Source organism: Mesoplodon densirostris, chromosome 7 (genome assembly GCF_025265405.1).
Source record: "Mesoplodon densirostris isolate mMesDen1 chromosome 7, mMesDen1 primary haplotype, whole genome shotgun sequence".
In the NCBI taxonomy this organism is placed as follows: domain Eukaryota; kingdom Metazoa; phylum Chordata; class Mammalia; order Artiodactyla; family Ziphiidae; genus Mesoplodon; species Mesoplodon densirostris.
This window is the reverse complement of record NC_082667.1, coordinates 116,612,317-116,631,091: the sequence shown is the minus strand read 5'-3', so window position 1 is coordinate 116,631,091 and position 18,775 is coordinate 116,612,317. Positions and strand designations below refer to the sequence as shown.

At 38.7% G+C, this 18,775-nt stretch overlaps 2 protein-coding genes across 4 annotated transcripts in view; one reads left to right on the top strand and one right to left on the bottom strand.

Moving 5' to 3' along the window:
• Window positions 1–6,890: 6,890 nt before the first annotated feature.
• Window positions 6,891–17,010, bottom strand: SPA17 (sperm autoantigenic protein 17). 3 transcript variants are annotated; one of them, XM_060104793.1, is made up of 5 exons: window positions 16,875–17,010; window positions 15,590–15,770; window positions 11,936–12,006; window positions 10,066–10,140; window positions 6,891–7,195 (listed from the first exon to the last, which is right to left on the bottom strand). In XM_060104793.1, the coding sequence occupies exons 2-5, from the start codon at window positions 15,741–15,743 to the stop codon at window positions 7,055–7,057; spliced, it is 441 nt and encodes a 146-aa protein (XP_059960776.1). In that variant the 5' UTR covers window positions 15,744–15,770; window positions 16,875–17,010; the 3' UTR covers window positions 6,891–7,054. The 3 variants fall into 3 exon arrangements, with proteins under 3 accessions (XP_059960776.1, XP_059960777.1, XP_059960778.1); XM_060104794.1 differs by lacking the exon at window positions 16,875–17,010 and adding an exon at window positions 16,672–16,699; XM_060104795.1 differs by lacking the exon at window positions 10,066–10,140.
• Window positions 17,011–17,083: 73 nt separating this feature from the next.
• SIAE (sialic acid acetylesterase) overlaps window positions 17,084–18,775 on the top strand; it is a 35,315-nt gene continuing 33,623 nt past the window's right edge. Inside the window, exon 1 of the mRNA XM_060103262.1 lies at window positions 17,084–17,243. Coding sequence (XP_059959245.1) covers window positions 17,177–17,243 — 67 coding nt within the window. The 5' untranslated portion in view covers window positions 17,084–17,176. The remainder of the gene's footprint in view (window positions 17,244–18,775) is intronic.

The window sequence follows — 18,775 nt, the reverse complement described above, 5'->3', positions numbered from 1 at the left end:
AAAGACTTTTTAAATGTGCAGATACCTCAGAGATTTTCACCTTACCTATCATAGATTGGGTCCCCTGGGAATGGTTTTTTGGACCAACAGTTTAGAGAGTTTGAGTAGAAGTGATTGATAGGAGAGTATATTCAGGATCAACACCTGTAGGGATGGTAGGGAAGCAGGACTGGATAGGGGACCAAGCTGAAATGTGATAAAGTTGCAACACAGCCTCAGCCAGTACTATGGCTGGCTGAGAGCTGGGCTGGCCCTTCAGGGTTGCCTCAGTTTGAGGCAAAGGGCCCAGCCCTTGTACCACTGCAGTGGCTAGTCATTAGATGCAAGCTGCCTCTAGGGAGGGTGCAGTCTAGGCTGAAGCAGCTCCCAAACGCTGAAGGCAATTCCTAGAAAGGAAGTAGCCTTCAGTCCTGAAAAAGTGGGGTGGGGTAGAGGCGGGTCTGGGCAGCACACCATAGGCTTACGTTAGCCAAGCAATCTGAAAGCAAGTGACTCTAAACTCATCGTCAGGATTGCACTGTAGTGATCATGTTTCTCTACCAATCGCATGTTAGGTCTCCAGCCAAGCATGCTTTCTATTGTTTCAAAAACAGATTTTTCTGATAGCTTCCAACATCGGTTTAATGCCTGGTTTATCAAACTGAGCCCTACTTCATAGTAATATAATTTCACTGGAATAAAATGCCTTGGTTCTTGGTCAGAAGCCTCTGAGACAGGTGTCTTCAGGGAGAGAATGATGGCCAGTGTTCACACCTTCTCCATTATATCTGACCCCCTTGGGGTAGTGTGTTTATATAGTTCCTCTGGTGATTTCTTGGTCTTGGAGTGTTGACCATCCTCTGCCACGGTGTTTGATAATGAGTGTGGTGGCTCTTCAGATTTTAGTCACAGTGACATCATCACCTGGCAGGGGTTTGCCTTTTTGCTCTACACACAGAGACTGGTTACTCCCAAGCACATTTCATTCACGAAAATAATTTCACATTGTGAAATATTGTATTCTGCATGTTCAGTCTCTTCTGAGAGCCTCACAGGCATAAATAACTGTCAATCCCAGTAGCTCTATTTGTCTAAAGCACTTCAGATTGGAAATGAGTTTATTAACATCATAAATTGACACAAAATGGGTTGTCATTATACGCTCCTGAGAGATAGATGGGAGAGGGAAAAGAGGACTAAAAATGAAGAGCCAAAGTGCTAGTCCTATGTTTGTAACCTGCACTTTAGAAATATCCTCAGGCCAAGAGAGCTGCTTATGGGAAATTAGTACCTGGCTCCTGTATAGTCTCCCCTCCTTCCCATGAAATAAGATCATGGGAAGAATTTCATAGGAGAAAACTCGCAGTTGAAGAAAATATGGTACCTGCTGAAATGTTTTCAAATGTTAGGAAACTCAAACTCAAGTTGTTTTGAGGTATAGAGAGGAAGTACTAGGTTAATTTTGTTGAGAAATTAGGGAAGTCAGTGTTTTGTTTGCTTTAGAACAACAACAAAAGTGAATGATATTATTAAGTATGGAAAATTATTAAACCTTGAAAGAAATGTTTGCTTAATTAGCAAATTTTGACATTGACCCATGTTCTAAAATATTTTTTTAAATGCAGTTCTTTAAGATGAAGATTATTTTAAAATAAACTGTTACGGGGACTTCCTTGATGGTCCAGTGGTTAAGATTCTGTGCTTCCACCACAGGGGTCATGGGTTCGATCCCTGGTCGGGGAACTAAGATCTGACCTGCTGCATGGCAGGGCCAAAAAAAAAAAAAAAAATTTAAAAAAATTTAAAAAAAATAGTGTTCTGGACTAGAATAAATGTATGAAAAGGTAAACATATTTTGTTAAAGAAAATCTACTCTGATTTAAAAAAGAAGTGAATGATATGTGTTTAGAAGTGGAATGACAGCAACAATCAGATACTTATCTGGGCCTCATCTCTCACGCACAGAGACACGGATCGAGCTCCATACACAGTGCAACAGAGAGCATGTCCCTCCAGATTATACTGGACTTATATTTATTAAAGAAGACTGATTGATGATCTTGATAGAAGGTTGCTATCCTCTAGGTACAGTGTTCATATGAACGTTTTATGAAAAATTCATGTTCACGAACTCTCACACGTGGCTGCTCACAGAGCAACATTTTGCATGTATTTAAAAAACGGTTTCCATGTTTTCTCTTTCACACGATTTTCATATTCTCCTAGACTCCAAAGCTCTTTCTTTTGGGAGATTCCCCTGTTTGCATTGCACAGCTCCAAGGAACACCGTTCACATTGCAATTTCTATGGCAGGCGACTTAAATCTCTACATGCCTGTGTTTGTTAACCCCTCCTTCACTGTTTTAAATATTTCCTTTTTTCTCGATGCTTCCCTAGCCTTTGGTTTTGACAAAAAAATTAATAAATGGTGCAGTGTAGTGAGAAGCCATGTGGATTAAAGTACTGTGATGGGTATTTGTTGTTTGCTGCCCAGCATCCATTATCCCTTCCTCCTGACATTACTCTGTTTCCTACAAGGAACTTCAAATTGCCTTGACTTTTACCCAGGTGACCCCTTACTCCAGGGATGGGACCTGACAGTGATTGGTGTACTCCAATTAGCATATTCTTTTCCCCAGACCTCAATGATCCATTCAGGGATGGATGTATAACCCAATCAAAGATAATTTGACAGAAGGGATATTTGTTAGGACTTCTCCCACTTCTGTTTAAGCCACCAGAAATAATTCGCCCTTTCTGGCTGCATGTTAAAAAGGCTGTGAACAAAGTAGCAAATCCCTATCCTCCAAGAGCATATGTTCCAGCAGCAGGAAACAGGCAGTAAACAGGTTGGATGGAATGGTCTTCAGAAACAAGGAGAAAAATTAAAAAGATAAGGAAAAGTGGTTAGAGGGGTAATGGGAGTCAAGATCTGCATAGAACTCTGTAGACCATTATCAAGACTTTAGCTTCCACTCGGAGTGAGATGAGAAACCACTGGGGGGTTTAGGAAGAGCAGTCACATGATATGACGTAAACTATAACAGGACATTCTGGCCTCTGTGTTGAAAGGGGAAAAGAATGGAGGCGGGGAGATCAGTTATGACAGCTACGAGGCTGTAGTTTATTGAAATATTGGTTCCAATTCTTCACTCCTCAATAGAATTAAATCTAGAGAGAGAGGGAAGCATATCTATAAAGAAATTGTGAGTGCAGCTTTTGACACATGGAACTGACTAGAGTCAAACACACAGAAAAGTTTCTTGGAAAAGTTTGTTGGCAAAGCATTGCCAACAACTAAAAGAGAATGAGGGTGTGCAAGATGTAAACATCTTTGTACTCTCAGTTTTCTACAGACAGGAATCAGGTTGAGACATATCCACCCAAAAGGGTAATTTTCCAATGCCCTTTCCAAGGAAAGATGTATGGAAGATGATGGAAAAAGAATGATTGCCTAGATTGTAGAAATAAGAGCTATGGAGACTAGACTGGACAGTCATTCTTAGGGAGCAGAACCAGCGCTTAATCATGAAACATTATCTCCCCTCCCCAAATAGAGGAACCTGAGGACCTTTGCTCAGTGGGATTTTATAATTGATTTGGACCAGTGACTGTTATTTGCTTCCATTATTCTCCTTTAAAAATGAGAGTACTTTTTAGTGGTTATGTTATCCCTGTCCATTATTTGTGGTATGTTGGGCGTATGAGAAGACACTTGCTTTTTTTTCTTTTTTTGGCCATGCCACACAGCTTGTAGGATCTTAGTTTCCTGACCAGGGATCGAACCCATGCCCTCGGCAGTGAAACCACTGGACTGCCAGAGAATTCCCAAGACACTTGCTCTTTTAATTCATAGGTCTCTACATCAAGAAGAGCCGTATCAGGACCTGATGTAGATCCTGGACTTCAAGGATTTGATGGATCTTTTAGGGGCCGTGGGATAGGAATGAATGTATTTTGCATGTCAAAAGGATGTGAATATTTATAACCAAGAGTGCAGACTGTGGTAGATTGAGTTATTGGTTCCTCACAACTCTTCACTACCTCTTCATATGTACTATGCATACACGAGGCCTTTGCCACGGTTGCATGGTAAGCAGTGTATTTCCTCACCTCTTGACTTTGGGCTCGGTCACATGACTTTGTTTGGTCAATGGGATGTTAGTGGAAGTGTTAGGAGCAAAAGCTTGAAATATTCTCCTATGTTGGCTTTTCCTGCTGTGACCACCATGAAAAGAGCACGCCCCGGGTAGCATTTTCAGCGTGGGCTCTGAATAGGACACATGAAGCAAAGGGACTGCAATTGACTCTTGGGCTCACAGCTTGAAGCAGACCTTCCCCAACTAACCCACAGACCCTTAGCTTAGAGCAGACCTGAATCTACTCTCAAGCTTGAAGTTGAGCGCAGCTCAGCTAAAGTCTACATGGATCTACAGGTCCATGAGAAAAAATAATTGTTTTAAATCATTGAATTTGGAATGGGTTGTGCAGCATTAGTGTGGCAATGACCAATATAGAGGTAATTGCAGTAATTCATGAGAGAGATGATGGAAACTAGGACCAGGGTGATAACAATAGAAGCGGTCAGATTCTGGGTATATTTTAGCGACAGAGTCCACAGGTTTTGCTAATAGATTGTAAACGGGATGTGAGAGAAAGAGACGAGTTGGGGATGAATTCTAGGTTTTTGGCTTGAGCAAGCAGAAGACTGGAATAGCCATTTTTCAGAGATGGGAAAAACTGAGAGAATGAAGATTTGAGGGGTATTATCAGGAGCACAAACATGCTACTGGACATGTTGTTTGAGTTGCATATAAACATCCAAATAGGGATGTGCAGTAGGCAGTTGATTATACAAGTTTGGAGCTGGAGTGGAGAAAGGTCCAATATATGCAGGTACACATCTGGGAGTGATCAGTATGTAGGTAGCTTTTAAAGCTGAGACTGGATGAGATTCACAGGTAAGTATGATCACTTGAAAAGGGGTCCAAGGACTGAGCCTCAGGGCATTTTAGTATTTGGTGGTTGAGGAGTTGAAGAATTAGCAGCAAAGGAGATTGAGAAGGAGCAGCCAGAGAGATAAGAGGAAAATCAGGCACATGCAAATAAAGTATTAATTCATATGTATGGTCCTAACACACCACAAACATTCTTCTTCTACCTTCTCCTCTTTCTTTTCCTCCTTCACCAAAAATATCACCATCCCTAGATTTGTGTGTGTGTCTGTGTGTTTGTGTGTGTGTGTGTATACTGACTATATGGAAGGCACAGTTTTAATCACTTCACGTGTATATTAGAATTATTGAAAAAGTTAACTGGTATCTTTTTTTGCCCCACTATATATTCACTGGGAAAGAAACTTTTTCTCTTCTGGTCTTCTCTCCAGGACAGGGAAGTCAAGTCTTTGCCTAATTTGGAGTTCCCTTGATAATCTCCCAAGCAGCATGACTTTGTTTGGGGTGGAAAGGGGTTGGATTGGAATAGGTGCTTTGAATGGAATGAGGGAATGAACAGCTGGAATCCTGGAAGCCAGTTGATTTTTTTCTCTCTAAGCCTGGGAGAAGGGGGTTAAGGATGGGTGGAAGGGGTCCATTGGGTATTAGAGACTTGTGTTTAGCTAGCACATAGCTCTCTATTGGCAGTAAGACCTTGGAAGAGGGATGGCTGCCTGGAGGTGAGTGGAGATCAGAGGATGAATGTCACAACCTGGAAATCATTGGTATAAGTCGTCTGTTTTTGGGTGAAGAAGATCACTTGGGTGAACTTCTGTTGTACAGCCTAATAAAGGCTCTGATAGGAAAGGGCAATCGGGTAACTCAAATGGGGTACCTTTCTGCTTTGCAAGAAGAGAATGTCTGAGCTTAAGACAAGGATCTCAGTGTGTGCAGTTGATGTGCATAACATATGGCTGTTTTTAGAAGCTCTTCAAGTCTGAGCCACCCAAGCATGTTATTGAGCTTTGGGGAATAATGGCTGTGTGACTGTGAACTAAGAGAGGTGTCACCCTAGAACCAAAGCCTGGGACATCCATTGTGGTGCAGACAGGAATATAAACCAGCCAGGACATTACCTCAGTCTGTTGCTCGTAGATGGCAACAACATTAATTAAATGTTAAGACTCCACTTTCTCTCCATTTTGTTTTGGGAAGGGAACTGCATCTTTTGGTCTAAGACATGAACCCTGCAGTTTCTTGGATATTCTAGGGTGGGGAAGCCTCAAAAAGGGAAAACTGAACTTTCTAAAAATAAGGCACTGGCAGCTTGAATGGTTCACTGAAAAAAAAAAAAAAAAGACATAGGCTCCTGAGTTTGTGAAATAGGTATTATCATTTACACATTAAAGAAACTTGGGAAGTTTTAGCTAAAGAAGAGAGCATTTATGATGTTATGATAACTTTTGTTTTTTGCAAATGTTATGCATTAGTCTTATTCTGTGTGGTTCTGGAGAGCAAGACAATAAAAAAAAGAAAACTGTCAGCTGCATGAGTGTAAGAGCAGATATTTACTACTAAATCCCAGCACATGAATTGTGCGCAATACATTTTTTTCAATAAAAGATTGCATACATGACAAATGAAAACCAATGGGTGAAACTTACAGGGAGACAGATTTTTGACTCAACTTATCTTCTAATAATTTGAGTTATTCAAAAACTAAATGGACTATCCTTGAAAAGCAGTGGAATTCTCTACTACTGGGAGTGAAAGAGGAGCCAAAGGACTATTTTTCAGGGATGTGATAGAGAGGAGTTATTCATGAGATAATGGTTAAATCACACAGCCTCTGAGATCTCTGAAAACTCAGATACTCCAGTTTTGTAATTCTAAATCCAAGGGTCTCTAGACGTAGACTTGGGAGAAGTATAAATAAGACTCATGATCTCAGAGAAGTCTTCAAGAGGCATGTGTTCAATGGCACGTTTATTAAACAAATGCTCACGACAGGTTTTCACAACAGCAACAAATGATATTTCACTACATCAAATCTCACTTATTAAGAAAAAAAAGACAGTCACAACAAGGTTGATGGATTTGGATTTTTTCGTGTTTTCTGGGGGTAAAGCCAGTCTCCTCACTCAATTTTCCTCTGTTTTTTCTTGAAGATCACTCGATTTCATTTTCTTTACCTCCTTTCTGGCTAAGTGTCCCCGGAAGGCTGCTTGGATTTTGAGAGCAGCATTTTCCTCCACGTCCCTGTCTTCTTCAGAAGATTCATTCTCAGAAAGGAGAAAAAGTAAGAGGGTTCTTAAGCATCTCGTATTTTGATGCTATAAAAATAAGTGCATAAACTTAATCAACTTAGGGATGTAACAATCGAGATGGGTTGATTCCTGAAGGAATTTTATATATCATCACGTTGTATATGTACCAAATAGTGAATGCCAAAATATCAGACATCTTGCTTTGTCACTCTTTGATATGTCTCTGCAATAAAGGATCGTTGCCAACTTCTTCCCCGCAAAACAGCAACTATCCAACAGCTTCCTATTTAACATTTTTGGGGGGAAATAAGTGACAATCCTTGAAGCAGGGTAAAAATGCCAAGAAGAATAGTAAATGTGCTGTTTCAAAATAATCATGATTACACAAAATGGATTATTTTTAATTTCTCAATGATTAGCTAATTAAAATCATACATTTAAAGTGAAATGCCAAAGCAGAATCCATTTAGTCCAATAAAATCAGTTTTAACATGGTTGGTTGAATTTTTGTACACAGCTTCCTTTTTAAAAAGAATTTAGGTATAATTTACAGATAGTGAAATGCACAGATCTTAAGTGTACAGGTCAATAGATATATAGCTTTTAATATATTTTTTAAATTATGAAAGTGATACATATACATTTAAAAACTTAAATACCACTGGCAGTGAAAGCTTTCTCCATCTTCCCAAATCCTATACCTAAAAGGTAACCCATCATTATGCATTGAGTATATATATCCTTCTAAAATTTCTCTATATACAAATGTATTCATATGGGTATATATTTGCCTTTTTATTAAAAAAATGAGATCATGCTAATCACAATGTTCTGCAGCTACTTTTCCCATGTAACAATGTATCTTGGTTCCCTTTTTCCCTTTTTCTATGTTATTCAGTATATAATTCTGCCCATTCCTATTTTTTTAATGATACCATTGTAGTCCATTGTACTGATATACTTTGATTTATTTACTCATTCTCCTACTAATGGACCTTTGGGTTGTTCAAACCCCCCCTCCCCCCATGACAAAGAGGCAAATCTAGCTCTTAAACTTTAATATGCAAACAGATTGGTATAAAATCCTCTGAGATGATGCCCTAATGTGGGCAAATGAATTATGCTGAAGTTGGAAATCAATGGGCTCTCAATTCAAAGTCATAAAAACCTGTGTAAGGGCACCTATTAAAGATGTAAGGAAATGACACTACCTTCCTTCTTTCCTGACCTCCCACTGTATCTTATGCTAATGTTAGGCTGACTGAGTTGCACTGATATAATTCTGAGATGACTTATAAAGGTTATAAGGTAAACTTATGACCCACTGGGTAGGAAGTAAGGTATTCCTGGAGGGGGATTTCCCATTTTGGGTGTCAATTATTGGGTAACTAACTGGGACATTAATACATGAAAAGAAACTCAGAAGTTTGGCCTTCAACACTGTAGACTGTGAGTTCTTCTTTCTCACTAGGCTTGGTCCTCTTGAATCTGGACTATGAAGCATATAGGCAGTGACATGCTGGTAAATGTTTAACAACTGGCTCTCCAGAAAAAAAAATTGGTCCTGATTTGTAGTATTTATCATGATCTTAATACTCCCACTGTGGCTGATTTCAAGCTATCAAAGTGATATTATTGAACATGGGGTTGTGTACATATGTGCACGATTGTCTCTTAAGAGCTGGCTTTAGCACACCACTGAATAGAGGCATCTTTGATAGTGGACTGAGCCTAACCCATTGTTGTTTGGATGTAGGCTGTCAGGCAGGAAGTCATTTTTGTAGAGCGAAATGCATGGAAGATGAGTAGGACTCATTGTGTAAAGCCATTTTATTTGGCTGTACGCAATTCCCCATGAGCTTCCTTTTGTTATATCTGAACCTTTACCACTGTGTGGTGATGACAGCATCAATTAGTGAAAAGTTCCTGAAGTGGAAGGTGAATCCGAAGGATCAAGACTGAGGCTGTATACCCTGAGAAAACCATAATTCAAAAAGACACATGCACCCCCAATGTTAACTGCAGCCCTATTTACAATAGCCAGGACATGGAAGCAACCTAAATGTCCATCGACAGATGAATGGATAAAGAAGATGTGGTACATATACAATGGAATATTGCTCAGCCATAAAAAGGAACAAAATTGGGTCTTTTGTAGAGACATGGATGTACCTAGAGATTGTCATACAGACTGAAGTAAGACAGAAAGAGAAAAACCAATATTGTATATTAACACATATGTGTGGAATGAAGAAAAATGGTACAGATGAACCTATTTGCAAAGCAGAAATAGAGACACAGACGTGGAGAATGAATGTATGGACACCAGTGTGGGGAAGGGGTGGGATGAATTGGGAGATTGGGATTGACATATATACACCACTGTGTATAAAATAGATAACTAATGAGAACCTGCTGTATAGCACAGAGAACTCTACTCCGTGCTCTGTGGTGACCTAAATGGGATGGAAATCCAAAAAAGAGGGGATATATGTATACATATAGCTGATTCACTTCACTGTACAGCAGAAACTAACACAACATTGTAAAGCAACTATGCCTCAATAAAAAAATTTTTTAAAAAGACTGAGGCTGTGATTTTTGTCTGTTCTTCCCCTTGGGGAGATTTTCCCATCCATAATCTTCTTCTATAATCTTGGAAAATAAGATTTTATTTTTAAGGGGAAGAATGAGTTTTCCTTTATAAGAGGCATGGCTAAAACTCATCCACCAGTTAGTATATCACTGGTGCTAGTTATCTAAAAAGCAAAATTATGATTTTAGCAATATGGATAACAGACTGGATTCATATTTGGAGGATAATTTTAAATTGAGGGATGTCATTCTTTGTAGGAATCCAATAGTACATGGAAAATATAACTTACTAAGGCTATCACCTCTTTCATAGATGTCTGAGACTTTTCTTTTCCAGGCTCACATTTCTCCAGTGGTTCTGGCTCCTAGAGGGGAGAGGGCCAAACAGACAATGTTTCCAAAACAGTAAAGTCTTGGATCAAACTGCTTAAAGGTAATTAAATATTACTTTAAGTTATTGATAAGTGGTGGGAATTAAACACATATTTTTTAACAAGGAAAGTAGGTTGGGAAAAGGGATAAAAGAAAACTCTCAAGGGAATATGCATAAACAAATATTAAAGACTAAGGAATTGGTTTTAAAAAGTTTGATCTTTTGCTTTTGGAATGTGTATAATATTGTTTTATATTAAAAACAAACCATTGTCTTATACTAAAAGTTTATATGATGCTGTAATGAATCCTGAACAAGGAATAAAAAAGAGGTGCCAATAGTTTCTCAAACAGGAATGAAATAAATGCTATTGTATTCCATAGTATGAGGTCAAGTTGACTTTTTAATGATGTTTGTAGATTAAAAACTGAGTCAAAGAAGTAAGTTTTGCTGTAGGGAGGGATTTAAATAGAAAAAAGGGAAACCAGCTCCATCTATTTTGACATGGTTACTGAAATATTACTCCAGAATAGAAGCATGGTTAACTCACAACCTTATGGGAAGAGCTTCTTTAATTCATAAAACGTAAAAATAAGGACATATAAGCTAATCAAATAAAGCCTTTAGAATTCAAAAGAGAAGAAAAACCATTCTAAAATTGCTATGTGAATAAGATTTAAATTTTTTCAACATTATTCCTTTTATTTCAATAAAACATGAACACAGAGAATCTAGTTAAATGGAAATAAACAGAACACCCCCATATCTGGCAGGCACAGATGGATGGAACTTCACTTGAATTCATGGAATAAGTGACAGGGGGATTTCCTCAGGAAATCCCCCAAATCTACTGTGCAACACCATCAAAATTTGACCTTTGTTAACTCCTTTTAATTCTAATATCTGCTGCTGCTTCATGGCTAATGTATTATCATACTTGCCTAGAGTACTGCTTCTCAGACTTTAATGTACCTACAAGTTACTTTGTGGATCTTGTTAAAATTTAACCTCTGATTTGTAGACCTGGGGTAGAGTCGGAGATTGAATTTCCACCAAGTTGCCAGTTGGTGGCAATGACGCTGGACCACACACAGCCTTTCTCAACCGGTGTTCCTCATTGGGATCATAGAACACAGAATCCTTGAAGTGATTATTTTTCTCAATTTTCCAAAGGATGGTACATAAATAGAATCATTCTAGATACAAAGAAGAGACATTGATTCCTTACGTGCAATGGATGCCTTTGGCTTAGGGCTTAATTATTTTGAGATGTCTTGGTTGAGAAAGATTGGCTCTGAGAATGCTGCTAAAGAGAAGATGGATTTTTTCTCTGAACAGATTGGCTTAATAGAGAAGACTCTACACCATTATCATCTTTAATTCTAATCAGTCTTTTGTAAGACGTCAATGATAATGAACTAATTGGACAAACAGCGTTTTATTTTATGAAATATCATTCATTAATTCAACCAATATTTATTGTGTATCTGCTATTGATAAGCACTGTGATACTCAATAACATTGGAACAACAAATGAAAGTAATTATACTATCACTTTCAAGTACATACTTCCTGTTGATCATCTTTAAATTTAAGCTAAGTACTGTACACGATTCAGATACCTTAGAAAAGAATTTCTTGCCAGAAAGAACAGCACAATCAAAAAGGTTTCATAAGATATTTGTGATGCCTCTCACAATATTCATGATTTTGGGAGATCCCAATAATCTCTGTATTGGAGACAAGGAGAAGAATTAACCAAATCCAATAGCTTCACGGGACTATACCTTGAATGCATGGTTGTTATAGAAGCGGTCATCTACCTTAGTCCCCCATTCTGCTGGATCAAAGTTGGTTTCTAAATAACAAAAATATAATAATTTCAGACTTACTTTGAGTTCATTAAAGTAAATGTAGACTAGTAATGTAAAATGTTTTCTTTTTCAAATTATAGGTCCTTTACTGCCAGTCGAAAATTTTATTGACGTTGTACACAGCCTACTGCTGTAGATATAACCAGTGATTATTAAATATATGATGATGAATTAAACATTAGATGACCCCTCGAGGATATTTAGAAAGGCAGTTAAAAAACCTAATTGCTGCTTTCAGAGTTTACAGTAAAATGGGAGAGACAGAGAACAAATGTTAATACTTAAATATAAGTATAGAAATTTATCATTATATAATTATGGAAACTTATTATGTATTAGCAAACATGGGGGAAAATGTAAAAAAATAAATGTTAAACAGTAAGGAAGTTTGGAAAAGTGAAGGATGGGAGAAGTTTTTAAAAATTAGGTATATTATGCAGTCAGTTGACATAGAAGTATTTAAGCAGAATTTTTCTTTAACTTTTCATTATGAAGAATTTCAGACTTAGAAAGGAGAATAATAACAAATTTCCATGAGCACATTACTCAGATTCAACAATTATAATCTCATGATTGGTCTTATTTTATTTGTAACTTCACTCACTTTCCTCCCCTTTCTTCTGATTATTTTCAAGCCAATCCCAGGCATCCTACTATCTTATCTACAAATACTTGCTTCAGTATGCGTCTCTAAGATATAAAGCCACAATTCGATTATCACACCTAAAACTACTAACAATAATTCCTTAATATCATCAACTATCCAAATTTCTCCCATTGTCTAATATATTTTTGTTTATTTATTTTTTTACTGCTGATTTGTTCAAACCAGGACCCAAACAATGGGCACACACGGCCTTTTGTTATGTCTTTTAAATCTCTTATAATTGAAACCTCCCTACCTCCCACCCCACATTTTTTTCCTTGCAATTTATTTGTTGAGGAAATTGAGTCATTTTTCCTTTGGAGTTTTCCATAGTTTAGATATTTCTGATTTCATTCCCACTATGATTTTTTTTACCAAGTTCCTCTGCCTTTGAATTTCCTGTAGATTGCTAGTTAGATCTATAGGTCTTATCTGATTCAGGTTTGAGGTTTTTTTTTTCAAGAATACTTCATAAGTAGTGTGGTATAATTCTGCCAGGAGATATATAATATCTGGTTGTTTCTCTTTATACAATTTTTATGGGCCCATTGATGATGACTGCTTAGATCATTTCTTTAGGGTTGCAAAATGGCAATGTTCTAATTTGATCATTACTTCTTTATTTCTGGAGTACTCAATAAAAAATACTTTCCCTGTTTGGTTACCCTGAAATACAGTTCTTACATAAAAGGCAGGTTAAAGGTGTGATTCTTTTCCTTTATTTACCAGTTTTCAGATTAATCAGTTGGTTCCTTAGGATCCTCTCAATGAGATTTCTTGTTTTTTTTTTTTAGTAAATAATTATGAACTAATGAATATTTAACAAATTGAATGAATTTCAATCCACTGCATTTATTAATCTTCTTGATGCTCTAATTGTCCAAAATTGGCCAGTAGGAGCTTATTCAGGTGCTCAGATGTTCCTGAGTCCTTTGGAAACAACTCATAATCTTTGATAGTTTTCTTATTTTCTGGTATGGCAAGGTGTTGAGGCTCAGCTTGTATATTTCCTGCCCAGTTTATGGGATTGGTTAGTTCTCCAAGAAGCTCTGGTTCCTGGAAGATGGTAGCTGGAGGCCAAAGGCTAGGGACTAGGTGCTCACTGGTACTGGGTTGGTCATTGTTTTGAGGCCTTTAAAAAAATACAGAGAGCTAGAAAATATACTTTCACTTTTCAAAGAGAAAATATATCATGAAGTCTGATGATATTTTTCAATTCAAATTTAGAATGATGGGATTTTATTAACTTCTTTCATTTTTATATTTGTATGTCATTTTTCTTACACTAAAAATCCTATTCCTAATAATAGTAGGATAGTTACTTATTTGCTATGTTCTACAATATATAAAAAATTACAGAAAAACTGCACTATAATATTATTAAATGTTATTATTTTCAGTGATAACTGAAAACAATTTAAGATTTTTTTTAAAACTTCATTTTGTTTTTAGGCTATATCCACCAGGAATGCACAAAGTACTGTGTTATAAAGTCTCTTGAAATAATTCTTTTTTGTGTGGTTATGTTACCCATTTAATACTAGTTAGGTTCATTTGTTTCACTTTGCTTCTAAATTTAGAAATTGCTTAACAATTTAAAATTTTAATTCTATTTTATAACTATGTGAAACATATATGATTTTGAATTTAAGATGTATTCAAACAAGTCTAGCTTCTATCCTATTCCCTCTGCTCTCTGTTCCTTCTTCTGCTAGAGGTAAATGTTTTTTTGCTTTTTTTTTTTTTAGAGGTAAATGTTAATTTTTTAAAGATTTATTCTTCCATTTAAAAAATATAAATGAACGGTTATGTATTCATATCAACACCTCTTTTTAGATAATTGGTAGTATACTAAAAACATTTTTTTCCACCTTATTTTTTTCACTTAATATATCTTGAGGGTCACTGCATAACATCATAGAGATCTTCCTTGTTCCATTTTTGTTTGTTTGTTTACAGCTATACATTAATCAGTAGTGTAGATGTACTCAAGTTTATTCAAAAAATCCTCTTTGATGAATATTTGGGTTGCTTCCACAAGTAACAATAAATTGTAAAATGATTAAAAATGGAATGTTTATTTGCTTGTGACTATTTCTAGTCACCTTTACTACTCTGTTGGAATACTGTAATCAAAAGTAATGATGACAGCTTAAACAAAATGGTTGTTCTAGTCAGGGTTTTTAATAGAAACTTATAGCTGTAATAATTCTCATTTTGACCAGTGGGTCAGGTTTTGATTGTCATGAACCTTCAAGGCTGGGAATTTGGAAATTTTATTTATGGAAGTGAAGAAACTCTGCTTTGGCTCTCAACCAAAGAGTCACTGTTGGCAGGAATCTTAGTCTCTGGACAGGATGGGACCTTGGAAATATAGAAAAAGAACATAAATTACCTTCCCAAGCTGGAAGTTCACTTTTCAAAGCAGTTTTTCTCTGTACCTTTATTGAGGAACAGTTTCATATACCCCTGTGAATACCAACTTATTGAATCTAAGGAGTATAGAATTATTTTTTTACAACACTTAATAATACTTTCAAGTAAAAAGAGTCAAAATGTAAAGAAAACCATAAACTCTCCTCCCAGGAAGAATAGACAGTCAACTGCCTGTGAGGCATAGGAACAGCATGCTGGAAAACAGACAGCTAGAGTGGGTGCTCTCCTGAGGTCCCCTTCCACCCAACATGTCCCTGAGAAATACAAAGAAGAAGGTCTGAGTGATGAACAGTAATCTTCAATAATGTGAATTAAGAGAGCCTGTCAAAAAGGCACATGCTGTTTCAAATAGCAAGAACTGTTAGTTGAAGATACCTGCCCCATAAAGGCTTTCTGTGGAATAGAAATGGTCTTAAGCAGGTCTCACCATAATCAAATGCTTAGTCTCTTATTTTTAAAAAAATGCCGATTTTAAAAAAGCTTACTCTCTCTTTTCTCTAGAAGATTATCAAAATATGCTGCTGCAAAAGCTGGTATATTGTCTGGTTGCTCCCTCAGAATCTCGCGTGTGAGCCCTTCAAGAAGATTCCGAAATCCTTGTGGAATTCGGTAGTGGGTGCTGGAGAATGGAATCGACATCTCCTTGGGAAGAACTGCCTATTGTACCTAGAGATTCATTAAAGAATACTGTCTTTAAATTTGTCTGATTTTACTTATATAATCACAACTATGACAACAAGTTACTTCTGAGACTCCAAATTTCTGGACTTCAATCCTTTTTTCCCCCAACACAGCCCAAGTCCATCCATTTCTTCCCAAGAGTTTTGAATTTTTCCATTATTAGAATATTAAAAATATTTAATAGGTGAAATTATTTTTTAAAAATTACAAAAATCAGAGATTTTCACTGTAATACAAAGTACTTTTTCCTCTCCCTCCCTCTTTGTCTTTAAAATGGCAATTTTTCCTATCCCACAGGAATTTAGAGAGAATGATTGTTAAAAATTCATCTTAAATTGCCGAAAAGACCCGTTTAAGGCCTAAAATTAAAAAAAAGAGAAAAAAAAACTAGTCCTTGTTATAGAAATTAATTTGTCGAGTGAATAAGTTTCACACTTAGTCGTTCCCTTAGCTTCCACTTCTGACGCATGACCTACAATGCCTCTTTGAAGCATCTATATACTCTGGAAGGGGCAGTGGGGGCAGAGCGGCTGGGGGCAAGGTCATGATTCTGCAGTTCCAGCCTGCAGAGTTTGGGGATGCTTACATTTTCTGGTTTTGTCTTGACCTGGTCTTCTCTTCCTGTCTTGGAATACAAGGGTCAGATAAGGATAGCTGCTAAGCAGCGGGTTGGGCTACTGAGTCTGCAAACAACACTCAGGAACCTGGCCTGTTTGTGAGTGTCAATGCCGAATAAGGCCGGAAGCCGTGGTAGGGGTCTAGGTGGGGGGACTAGTCGGTTTAATGAGGCCGAATCTATAGAGTTTTTCCTTCTTTTTTTGAGGGAACAGGAAATGAGGCATTGAGTCATTCTAGGGTTGTGAAAAGGAAAAGACTCTGAACTAACGTGGGGAGTGGAGGGCGGTCAGAGGGGGAACACAGGTCTAGTCGGGGGCGGCACGGCGAGGATCTGGGATTTCGGACTCGCTGCTTGGCTCCCAGTCTGCCGAAGGCTTCCCGAAATGCGGCGGGGATCCTGAGAGAATACGAGAGGCGAAGGGAAAAGGCGAGGTCTCGATTTCGGAAAGGAAATGGGGTAAACCGCCTCACCTCTTAGGTCTCTCAGAGCTGGAGCCGATGGTTCAGGTTGTGTTTTCTTGTTGCCGGGAAACCGTGTTTTGTTGGTTTTTTTTCCATTCAACTACGGCGGCCGAGGAGAGGCACGAGCCCTCCCGAAGGCCGCGGACAGCTTCGCGGACTGAACCGCCTGGGAAGGGCGGAGTCAAGCCTTTCCCGCCCTGAGCAGGCCTCGCCCCCACGGCCCCGTCCATGATGGCGGCCCCGTCCCTGACGGCGTCCCTGACGGCGTCCCCGCCCCGAGGCCTGCGCTAGGCTGAGGGCTCCTCACAAACATGGTCGCGCCGGGATTTCTGTTTGGGCTCGTGCTGCCGTTACTCCTGCGGGCCGACGCAAGTGCAGGTGAGGCGGCCGGGCTCGGCCCGACCCCTGCCCGTCCGTCAGCCTGCGCGGGCTCCGAGATCCCGTGTCCTCCGCAGGACCGCCCCCCGCGCCCTTCTCTCTAGCTCCGGGAAGGAACCCCGGGTAGGAGCCGGGTTCCACCACCCAGGCCTCTGTTGCGGGTGTCCGCTGGGCAGGGGCCCCGGCATGTCCGCTTCCTCCACTCCCTTCCACCGCCCCTATGATGCAGCATGTGGGGCAGCGGGAGAGTTGGGTTTATCTAAGGAGGGGAGGCCCAAATGTGCCCAGACCGAGGCCCTCAGTGTCTGAATGATTGCAGGGGAGCTCGAAGGGGAGGGGGCGAAGCTAGTTAGATAATATTTGGAAACTGGTGACTGAGTCATGCAAAACATTTCAGTGCTGCCCCCTCAGTGGTGCCCCTGGGGAGGGTTTGCTTCAGGCTGGGTTGCTTGGGGGAATTAAATTTTCCTAGTTTAAGTGGTGATTAGGGCTAAGACATACAACCCCCTCACTAGCTCAGAGTATGTAAGACTCAGCTTTGATTCCTGCTGCAGCTCGCAGACACTGGTGGTGGGATAATATGCATGGCACTGGGGAGGAGGATGGCCCACTTTGACTATTGTCCAGGTCATATCGTTTCTTTTGAATACCCCAGACTGGATGCTGGGTCACAGAAAAGAAATGAAAGTTGAGGTGGGAGAACAGAGTGCAGAAAAATGACTGCACTACCTAAGAACCTGCAAAGTACCCAGATGCAGACAAACTGCAGCCCTTAAGTGGTTTTTCAGGGTTTAACAAAAGTGTAAGCTAGCAGCACTTTATATCAGTTCCTGACTCATCCCCACTCAGTGACCTTTGAGTCCAGTATATGAGGTGGGGAGAAGGGAAAGAGGAGAATAGGGCCCTTATTCTATTAATTTTTCTGTTAAAGGCTGTTAACTTTAACATCACTATTTTATCTTTGCCTTTGGGTCATACGGTTACATCACCTTCATTAACAATGACTTAATTTTTTAATTTATTAATGCTCTAAATTTTCTTCCCTTATTTGGTTGCATATCCTGACTTCTTTCCTTCAAATCATTTCCCCTGTGCTCATGTTTATCACGTAATAGTTGAAATGTGCAAACATGTATGTAGCAATGATAAAATGAACACTCAGAGGCGCTTCACCCAACTTAAGAACTAGAACGTTGCCAGTTTTATTGAGATTCCGTGGATATTCCTCCCTAGTGCATCCACCAGTTCCTCACCAGAGGTAACCAGTGTCCTAATTTTGTCAGTCTACTTTTAACTTCCCAGAACACTAATTCCTGTTTTTCTACTCCAACACCCAAAGAAAACATTGAAGACCTAAAAAAAATATCAAATGTTGTGTCTTTTATTTGACAAAAACAATTACCAGGCCCACCTCATTTCTTGTTCTCCTGTTTGGTCCATTGCTCAATTCCTTGGTAATGTTCCACTGTCTATTCTTATCAGCTTGGAATGTGAGCTTTATAAGAACAGGGAATATGACTTGTCTTTGATTT